Genomic DNA, 11,540 nt, shown 5'->3' with positions numbered 1-11,540 from the left:
GTTTAGTGTGCACTGTTTATGTCGGATCTTAACAGCCTACCTCCGCATGACGTAGTAGGTATGAAATAAATCCGGTTTTGTGATGTGTTGAAAAAAGTCGCCAGAGCGAGTTTTGTGACTCAATTATTGATCGTTGAGTTTTATTCAGAATATTGTGTCAGTAGATATCTAATTAAAAGATAAGTATAATAATAATCAACCTTGTTTTATTTGATATAAAATAATAGAAAAAATATTATAGACAAATTTGTTTTATTTACCACTCATCATTATTCAAAGGACACAGAAAGAAATTACAATGCGACCCTGGTCTGGTCAGGGCCGCACGAGCAATCGTAACCAAATATTAATTAATTATTTATTATAATAATAAACTGCCATTACAAATAATATGTGTATAAAAAATTAATTACATTAAATACATTAATAATTGTTAAAGTGAAAAAAATGAAATTGATGAAGTTTTGATTTTTTTGACAGGCGAAGAAATGTGCTGTCTTAAATTGTTATATGCGTAAACACGGCAGCTGGCAATTGAAGTGTTAAGAGTATAAAAAATTAATTCTAGTTGAGCACGTTGCACATAATGTGTTAGCGTTGAAGATGTTTAGAGAAACCTTCAAATTAAAAATCAATTACTTTTTGCTTTTCATTTAGATGTAAAATGTTCATTCAAACTCTTTTATAAACGTCATAAAACTTTGTAAAACACTGCGATACAAAACGTATAACTGTTACAATGAAGTTTGAATGATGAATTTTGGAATTATTATCAAAGACTTCTAGATATAGAAAATTTCTTTCGTTGAAAAACTATTAATTAGCTTTATACGTTTCTTAGTATTAGAAAGATCGTAGAGAGCAATTAATTAATGACACTTGATTATGTATACAGTATATAATTATTTCATAGACAATAATTCAAAATAATTGATATTTATGATTTGATGATTATCTGTGAGCGTTAACACCGCTTATGTGCTTGTTATGTCGTCATCGAATATGCTTGCCGACGAAGAAACGTTCGTCATAGTGACGTGACGCCAGATAATGTTTGGATGCGAATTCATCTCCCGGGAGAATGTGCGCATGTTGAAAGTTGGATGTTATGCCTTGGCTCTCTTCGGGGAGATCCATGGCATCGAGGATTTGGACGACCGGAGCGTGTCGCTTAGAAGCACTTGCGGTGGACGATTCCGGGGCCTGACTCGTCGTACTCCTGCTTCGAGATCCACATCTGCTGGAAGGTGGAGAGGGAGGCGAGGATGGAGCCGCCGATCCATACGGAGTACTTCCTCTCAGGGGGAGCGATGATCTTGATCTTGATGGTTGACGGGGCCAGGGCGGTGATTTCTTTCTGCATTCTGTCAGCAATACCTGAAATAAAGCAATGTAATACGATTAGTATAAATAAAAAATACATAAAAGCATTATAAACATAAAAATTAAGTATCTGTGTAAAAAATAAGCATACGTGCTAAACTAAAGTTTTGATAAAAATGAAACCATTTTTTTTTAAACAATGGCTGTTTTCCATAGAGCATATAAGACGTTTATAAGAAAGTACCGAAGTATTAAAAAAAAGTATTTTTAGTGTGTGTAAGTGTCACAAATCAATGAATTGGTAAAAAATATAACATTATTTTTGTTATATTATTAGCAACCAATGGCTGTTTATCGCATATATAAAAGATTTGAAAGGGGCCTCCAAACCTGTGTAATAATGTTACATTTTTAATTCTTAAATGCAAGATTTAAGAATGTAACATTATTTTTATTGAACATACATAATTTGACAACACTTCTGAGAAAATAATATTTAACCAATAGAAAAAATCTTTTTTGAAAAAATACGATACCCAGCAGGTGAATAATTATTCGTTGATTAAAAAAATACTTAATTAAATAATTAGCAAGTTCAGAGAGATCCATGATGTCGGTTAGTAATCAAAGTAATTAATAGCTACTTTTAAATAAAATACAAAAGCCGATTGCCAATAGTAACTCAGTTTGGAAAGCGCTTCAGAGAGTATATAGTAAGAGTAAATTGCGTATTGCTTAAAATTTGACGCAATGAGATAAGATTCCTATAGCATTGTGGTCAACGTATGTGGGCGCGAATCCCGAGAGACACAGGTTCAATTCCAGCAGGGTGTCGTATTTTAAAAAAAAAGATTTTTTATATTGCTTATGTAATATTTTCTCAGAAGTGTTTTCAAATTATGCATGCTCAAAAAAATAGTAATTTATTTTGTTTGCTTCAAATAAAAAAATATCTAAATAATATTACGCATGGTACATAATATATAAATTCGACAATAAATTATAAAAGAGAATTAAATGAAGTCTTACCGGGATACATGGTGGTTCCTCCGGAGAGTACAGTGTTGGCATACAAGTCCTTCCTGATGTCCACGTCGCACTTCATGATTGAGTTGTAGACAGTCTCGTGGATACCGCAAGACTCCATTCCCAAGAACGAAGGCTGGAACAGGGCCTCTGGGCAACGGAATCTCTCGTTACCAATGGTGATGACCTGTCCATCGGGAAGTTCATAAGACTTCTCCAAGGAAGTGGAAGCGGCGGCTGTAGCCATTTCCTGCTCGAAGTCCAGAGCAACATAGCACAACTTCTCCTTGATATCTCTCACGATTTCTCTCTCAGCCGTTGTGGTGAAGGAATAACCTCTTTCTGTCAGAATCTTCATGAGATAGTCGGTCAAATCACGACCGGCCAAGTCAAGACGGAGGATCGCGTGAGGAAGCGCATAACCTTCATAGATGGGTACAGTGTGAGAAACACCATCTCCAGAATCCAATACAATACCGGTAGTACGACCGGAAGCGTAGAGAGACAGCACAGCCTGAATGGCAACATACATAGCTGGGCAGTTGAAGGTCTCAAACATGATCTGAGTCATCTTCTCCCTGTTGGCCTTGGGATTAAGAGGAGCTTCTGTCAACAGAATAGGATGTTCCTCAGGAGCTACTCTCAATTCATTGTAGAAGGTGTGATGCCAGATCTTCTCCATGTCATCCCAGTTGGTGATGATTCCATGCTCGATGGGGTATTTGAGGGTGAGGATACCTCTCTTCGACTGGGCTTCGTCTCCTACGTACGAGTCTTTCTGTCCCATGCCCACCATGACACCCTGATGTCTGGGCCTGCCCACGATTGAGGGGAACACGGCGCGGGGCGCGTCGTCTCCGGCGAAGCCAGCCTTGCACATTCCTGATCCATTGTCTACGACCAACGCTCCCGCCTCATCATCACACATCTTGCTGAATTTATGGGAACTTGCCGCTTACTGTAAACATAAAAAATAGCTCTAATTAGTAACAAGAAAAAGAAACATTACCCGCGCTTGTCATCTTTAGTAGTATAAATATCGCGTTTCTGCAATTATTTAACGTATGTAATGTTTTTTATCATTTATTCCATTAAGTAATATCATAGCCTGTTTATTGATTTATATTAATAAAACGCATTTTTTTTGTACTTATTCCACTTTTTATTTAATAAATTTTAACCGGTTTTGTCCGCATCAAAGGGACATTTTCAACTCTTTGAGGCGAACGAAACCGGTCTGAATTTATTAAATAAAAAAGTGGAATAAGTACAAAAAAATGCGTTTTATTAATATAACTCAATAATACAATGCAGTTCCACCATGTATTGACAGTTAACACAATAAAAGAAATCATAGAACATTGGTGAACTATTTTTTTCGTTAGGTTTTTTTCGATATTGTTAGGTTACGTCATTATTTTAAAGACAAAAATGACATAGAATGAAAGAAAACTAATTCAATCACTTCACACCTAAAAATTAGTTTGCTAATCACCTACGTATACCTACTAATTTATAGTTAATTATTTAGTTTTCTTACTAACCGATAAATTTCCATAACAATGTAAAACACTGTCTGGACTGAAGTTGACAACATCATAATATAATCAGTAGCACTGATCAAACCGCTTATTAAAGCAATACAAATAAAGCTCTTACAATAATTATTTATATCCGCTATGTATGCGAAATAGAAACATACATAAAATTCACCAACTCATTAAAACAATTTATTATATGGAAAATTATGATATTATACTTTACCATGTTGTCAACTTTTTTTATATGCATACACTCTTTTTAATTAACCGTAAGAACACCATTATTGAAATGCTCTAAAACCTGTTTTATTAAGGATGTCATATTTTGCAAGCTTTCATACTTGATAACAATTATAGAAACCTAGCATCAAATTTATTATTAATGTATTTTAATAGTATAAGCATTCGTGTCCGGAAACTTGTACGTATGCAGTTTGCCGTATCACACTTCACAGTGAAATATTGTATAGGAAATATAAGGCCGTATATTGAAGACCGTCCAACCTATTTGGGTCGTATAGTAACTGACATTAAATGTCTAAATAAACACGGTTCTTGTCGGTTTACACTTTACTAGCAAACAATTTTTTAAAATAGCAAATATAATGGATTATTTGTTAGGTTAGGTTATGTTATGTTCTCATTCTTGAATTTATGAATTTTGCCAAAATCAGCTATGAAAATTGAATTAATGTTCATATTGAATCTAATAAAATTGGAGACCGTATAGTATACGGTCATCTCTTTCTGATAATAAAGCTCACGGCGAACTGTGCCACTTGAAATATATTACGTACAATTTACATGTACCTAACCAGTTCAATAAGGAAAAGATTTTCTTTAACATTTGATAAAAACGGGTTTTAAAACATCCTGAATAATATGTGAAAGAATCGAATAATCCTTTTTGGGACCAATTATACTTTTATCTCTACACTGTAATATCTGGGTTGGTTCTGTATCGAACTATAAAATTAAACTAAACATTAAATTTATAGTATAAATATTCGTTTGAGTATAGTCATATTTGATAATATATCAATGAACTATTGTAATGTAAACTGATTTAATTAATATGCTAGGTATTGCATTTGTAACTCAGGTATATTTAATTTTTGGGAAAACAGTCGTCACTCAGGTTTATGAAAGAGTTAGGTATGCACCTAATCTTTTTCGTAAAAATATGACGTATTTACAACTACAATATTTAAAATATAGTTGTTTTCCCTGGTAACTTTTTTTACAATCTTTACACTGCAATCTATAACTGCTAGACCCATTTAGTTGTTTCTATATTGAACTAGAAAATCGACCGTTAGATATATACACATTCGTTGTTATCTCAATTTGAATTAAATTTAGGTAAACGAAAAAGTATTATAAAAACACTATCAAAAACTAAAATATATTATACCACTCTGCACGCAGCACCTCAACAAAACTTTGTAACAGTTAACTCAGCGTGTGATATTAATTTTAATTTAATTTCAGGACAATGGTGTTTAGTCTGGTGAGAATTAACGATTAACTGAACGAGCTTTTTGCGTTGCAACGCGTTGGTGATAAATGCGCTTTTTTGTAATTCACAAAACATGTGCAGATAACTTTATAGTATCACGATAAAATCAGGGATGTCAAAACCGGTTTATTAATAAACCGAAAGACGGTTATATTCACAAATTTTCTACATTTATGAATAACTAACGACCAATAAATGGTCTTAATTAAATTGCTATTTACGTTTATTGTGTATTATATTATGATTATAAAATTATTGTATTATTACTGCGATATTTTAACCCAATTATTCTCTTCTATGATTATTCAAATAAATCGTACTTGATTTTTTCAATAGTTATTATTTTTACGTATGTAATTTTAATTAAGTGCTTATTTTTAAACTTCTCAATTTTAGTTTGATGGTGGCTGAATCAAAATTATAACGTTATTTTTTTTTATTGAATACGGATTTTCATTTCAATCATAAACCCTATGGGTGACAAAGCAATTAATTCTTAATCTTAATCTAATCTTAATCTAATCCAAATCTTAAGAAGATCATAATAATATATTATAATATATAATAACGATTGTGTTAACAAATTTTTGTTTTTACGAGATATCAATATTAGCCACATGCTCAACGTATTAGATCCAAACACACTCGAGATTCAAGCTCCGGTCCCACTATATTATAAGCCGCAACGGTAACCGCTCGGCCATCGTGGGGCCCTATAATTATTTTTATTTAAAAAATCATTTCATACTGCGAGGAAATCTTTTGCTTTGCCAAAGTAATATATGCCCAAACACATTGTTTTATAAGAACCTTATATTATTCAAATATAGAATTTTATATTATAATAAAAGTGGAGCTTAAAAAATGTTACTTAGGTGAATGAAAGCTAAACGTTACTTTTAATTGAAAATTCACAATAATGTTCCTAGATTTATTCACCCACAAAGACATTAAAACAAATATTATACGCCTAAAAGCATTTTTATGACATGAACTATCGTAATACTAATAATTAAATTCAAGTAATTTCCCAAAACGTGACGTCAACAGCTTTTTAAATATAAACTAAGCACAAAGTGCATTGGTAAGCAGAGAATATTAATTGTTCTATATGTTTTAGTAACTCAAAGAAAGAGATGAGAACTTTTGAACTCAGTCAAGGGTAAAATCTTGATAATACTTTGTTATACTTGTTAATACCCATATTTTGATGGGGTATACAAAATAAGAAATTATACAAAGTGAGTATCCGATTGTGACTGACAAATAGTACCTATAGATACTATTACTCAAAATTACAAGGCGATGCACAATGTACTAATTTTTCAAGCCCGGTTATCCGGTAAAAAATAACCGTAAGCCAAAAAAACGGTTCTGTCGTTATTTTTTCCCGGTATATTGCAAACCCTGGATGCATCTAATTTCATTGCACTCTCCGCATGTGGGATTCTTTTTAGATGCAATGGAATTTAAAAAAAAAAACGCATTCGCACAGACAGTGTAGTTAATTATGAACTGGCAACACTTTTATACTGAATGTGACTGTTTAACAAAAATAATTCATTCCGTAGATTTAATTCAATTAATCCATTGTACATTTGATTTTAATCCTGTAGTTATTAAATAAACACATTTTTATAAGACATATTATTTTGTTATCACAACTGTATTAATAAATAATTCAGCCGTAAAAACGCCGAGCGACTTACGCGATGAGTTATAATGCCGTGGGAACCAGGTTCAAATCCTGGGTCTGGCAAATACACACATTGATTTTCAATATGTGTTTAGAGTCAGAGAATGGACTTTTAATAGGTTGAGCAAGTAGCTAACATTCTTTTCTTTCTTTTGACCATGTCCGATCCTAATAGGATCATATGGACCTCCACAGAGTTTTTACGAGAAATGGATGTCAGCCACTTGCTGTAACAACAAATGTAAACAACAATAAATAAATAAAAACTGTTGAATGAGCAATAATAATTTTAGGCACCATATCGTGCTTATTACATTTGTATTGTCCGCCGAGGCGTTCAATATTCGACAATGAAAATTCATTTAACACTTTTTTTAAAACAAGTATTTTGCAATGTCCATAGGCATAACATCACCACACTAGTTATATTTCTTACTTAGGATTTATTAGATTTAAGTTAATTTAGTTTTATGATTTGGTACTCCCGAGTAGAATTCTGGATATCGAAAACTTAATCCAATTGATAAAATATGGTAATACCTCTAAATAAGGGGTGACAATATAATATTATGTGCATACGTATATAGGTAATATAATTTAATTTAGAAACGATTGGTTTGAAATTTTCCCCTGACATTTTCAGCCCACCAATCTGCACATAATTAGAACATATTACAATATTATATAATTAGAATATATTACAATATTATATAATTAGAATATATTACAATATTATATAATTAGAATATATTACAATATTATATAATTAGAATATATTGTAATATTTACTGTATTTATAGTTTTCGTATTTTTATTAATGTACCTACATCCTATACGGCTTAAATCGACAATGTGCATATTCAGCTATGTTTATCAGCTAAGCTCAATAATATCAAATATCTTCATTAAAAAATGATACCATTCCACGTTAGATCGACCGATAAATTGAACTGAAACACTCGATAACTTTTAATTAAATTTGGAAACGCTTTTGAATGACTTCCGGCGAATTCCCGCCCAATTATAAATCGCCATCAATGAGCATTCCAACTTCCGGAACACTCCGATACTAACTTCGTTACGGTTTTCTCGAGGTAATTCAATTAAACAAAACCATGATTCCTTCCCGATTGAATTTCGATATTCTTTCCCCAACCATAGATAATAATACGATTATTTTAACTCTGCTCGAGTTGTTTTGTTTCTTTTTAAGGCTGCAGTATAATGTACTAAACCAGGAACTGTCTAGTTTAAATTCACGTATTTTGACCGCTAAAACTCAAGATAATTATATTAATAAATTTTTGCAATATTATTAACAACGTTATTTACTAAACATTATAATGTCATCCGTATAATTTAAAACATTTTAAAAATACGATTTTGATCAAACTTTATTAGATGTTAATTAACAAACGTTTACTATACATCTGTACTAAATTTTACTGTGTTTATAGTTATAATTAACATTTTATAATAACATTATTGTCAATTATATTTGCTGGATACTTCCGATTAAATTGTATAAAAACCTACTGTATTTTTATTAATTCCTTATTTTCAAAATAACACAATAAAATTCCTCTCTTATTTTAATCAAAATTTCTAAATGTCAATTGTTAGATAATAATATTTTGTGAAATGTTATATATTAAGTCTTGTTAAAATTATTTAAATTGATAAAATTCAAATAAAATACAGTTGGTATTAATTTCAAAATTAAAACTTTTATTATTATGATAAAAAGCGTCGGCAATATTTGAGGAAAATCAATATTATTTAATTTAAAATAATTAATCAAATAATACAATGCAGTTCCACCATGAATAATTGACAGTTAACACTATAAAAAAAATCAATATTTTTTTTTAAATTTTGATAAAAAAATTAGATGAGTTCCACTAAACATCACGGATTCCGATGCTTAAGTTACGCCACTGAATGATACGGCATTAAAATATTAAATACAATTATAAGTGTATACTTTTATCACAGTTTTGTCTTTAATTATTTATGTTTATATTTCACTTTTGTAATGATTAACTCTGTTAGCAACACTAGAGATGTCGATAAAATTGTTCTGTGTTAAATAAATTACTTAACGATAAATAAAACTGACCTATAGAAAAGAAATGCACGCGGCTTCAAGCTAACGCTCTCACTTGTGGTGAAGACGACGCTTCTTGAAACTGTTTTATAGCGTCGCGGCGCCCTACGCTCGAGCCTCCGACGCCATACATGGCGGCGTCTCCATCGGCGCCCTTATACGGGCAAAGCTGCCGAAATAACGGCCACGCTATCCCTTTGTCACACAAATAAAGTCTCTGCAATCTATTCCCTAACGTCCCATCTCGCCTGATAGGTTTTAATTTAAAGTCTTTTTGTATAACCAACGTCCACTCTGGTCCGTCGTCAAACGAAAAGATATCTTCAAAACTCAGTACCTAAGGGTTGATCTGGTCTGATTGGTAAGTTCAAATATATTGTGGTTTAGTGTTTGTTAGAGTGAATACTCATGCAAGATTGACACACACTTGTTAATTGGTAAACACCTTCAAACAATTGCATTGCCAATATAATAGATCGAGATCGTCTGATTCGATTAGTGTGGCTCTCAAACATTTAAAGCAAAGGGCTCAACTAACGATCACTGTAGCAAAATATGAACGCTATAGCGACCATATCATTGCTACGCTTAATACCAACAGTTTGGGCGTCTTCTGAAAACAAGTCAAAACTAGTGTTCAGCTAATAAACGGAGTTTAGAAAAGCTTTTCAAATATACTTACCTACCTATTTTCTTCTGTTTTTCTTTGTATTCTAGTGGTTTTTATTTTATGTACATATTTTTACCACGATGGCGAATGTCGTGAGTCCCAGGTTTGAATCCTACATCTATCAAATTCACATATTGTTTTTCAATTTGTATTTGCAGTCCAGAGTATGGATCTAATAGGTTGAGCAAGTGGTTAACTTCCATTTATCATAAAAACACTCTGTGGAGGCCCATATATTATAATCTTGATAGGATCGGATATGGTAAAAAAAGTTAAATGTTTTATTTAGATGCTCAATGCTATATGGCCATCGGTTTCCGATACAACATCGACTGCATATGTACAATTTTCCAGACACGCATCTCGAAAGCCTCCAATCTTAAATCTGAGACTAATTATAATCAGGGCTCGCCGTTCCGGGTCGTAAAATAGGCAACATTGTCGTTCCTTCTCGTGAAAAAAATAATTTTACCGTTTGAACTAGAATGGCCATAAAACAAAAAATCTATCACACTTATTTTTATAAAACACACATAAAGTTAGATAACAAACTCTGTGAATATTATCAGAAAATTAACGAGCTCCGCTTCGTAAAAGTAGGTACTGATTCTTGAATGGAATCGTATGTAAAATATGAACTGTCCACAACGATCAGGCGTTTTCTTTGACGTAAAATTACAAAACGGTTTTGTCAGAAAATTTAGAAAAGGTCCTCCAGCCAGTTCAAACTATTTATAATCATAGCAACATCTAAATATGTAATATTTTCCTATCTGGGCATTTTTAGTTGTATTTAAAAATATATATATATTATATTTTGGTGTTCACTCATGCTTAGGGATTGCAATACCGAATGAATATACCAATACCGGTATTCGTCATTATTGAAAAAATAAGTACCTATCAATAAATATGACTATTAAAATCTATTAACAATATTTTATAGCAACCTAAAGTACCTTTGTAAATTTGCATAGATCATAATATTTTACAACTGCTAATTTTTACAAATAGAATAAGTCCGGGTACAGAAAAATCTCTCTGAAATTCAACGTTTGTTTAATATACTCGAGGTGATTTGGAAATACTGTCACCAGTTTGTGTACTCAAGTTTCGGATGAAACTACCCATACTAAGTATTTGTGGCTCAATAAACTTATTCCAAAAAAAATGATCTTGAAAAGGATGATATTATCATCGCGAGTCGCTGTTCTGTGCACTTTGTCAGTCGATAGACTTACAACACTATTGACATTAAATGCGCATGAACGAAATAACACTTTAAAATAGGTATATTTTAATTTATTAGTCTATTGCGTTCGAATGTATGAATAATAATATGTCATAAATTTTGTGTCGCAGCACAGTGGTGAGATGACGCACAGGCTTAGGTTTGTTATATACCGCTCAAAACATGTTTAAAATAAAAAAAATCACTTTTAATCATTTTTGTTAACAATAATATTGTAACCTAACAGAAAAACAACTCATAAATTTAAAATTTTATAATAAATGGGACTTGTCGACAAGTGGAGCGCAGCGTATTTTTAGCTATTATATTGAAGCCGATACACAGTCTAAGTTCCCTGAGCCGATACGTATTTTAAAATACTAATAATATGGAGTTGGTTTTAGTTTCAGTTGAGTTTGAAACTTTT

At 31.9% G+C, this 11,540-nt stretch overlaps 1 protein-coding gene across 1 annotated transcript; it reads right to left on the bottom strand.

Moving 5' to 3' along the window:
• Positions 1 to 475: 475 nt before the first annotated feature.
• Positions 476 to 9,274, bottom strand: LOC147073617 (actin, muscle-type A2). The gene is made up of 3 exons (XM_085944916.1): positions 9,225 to 9,274; positions 2,353 to 3,307; positions 476 to 1,377 (listed from the first exon to the last, which is right to left on the bottom strand). Exons 2-3 carry the CDS (start codon positions 3,275 to 3,277, stop codon positions 1,172 to 1,174), a joined length of 1,131 nt encoding a protein of 376 aa, XP_085801042.1. The 5' UTR covers positions 3,278 to 3,307; positions 9,225 to 9,274; the 3' UTR covers positions 476 to 1,171.
• Positions 9,275 to 11,540: the final 2,266 nt, after the last annotated feature.

This window comes from Rhyacophila brunnea, unplaced genomic scaffold (assembly GCF_057557595.1).
Source record: "Rhyacophila brunnea isolate RB1 unplaced genomic scaffold, BYU_Rbru_1.0 scaffold_17, whole genome shotgun sequence".
In the NCBI taxonomy this organism is placed as follows: domain Eukaryota; kingdom Metazoa; phylum Arthropoda; class Insecta; order Trichoptera; family Rhyacophilidae; genus Rhyacophila; species Rhyacophila brunnea.
The sequence above is the reverse complement of the archived record's forward strand: the minus strand, read 5'-3'. Positions and strand labels throughout refer to the sequence as shown.

Excerpts from the sequence above, each read along its gene's own strand:
- LOC147073617 (XM_085944916.1), bottom strand. The coding sequence starts at position 3,277 with ATGTGTGATGATGAGGCGGGAGCGTTGGTCGTAGACAATGGATCAGGA. Across the intron at positions 1,378-2,352 it reads AGGAACCACCATGTATCCCG|GTATTGCTGACAGAATGCAG; the intron begins GTAAGACTTCAT and ends GCTTTATTTCAG.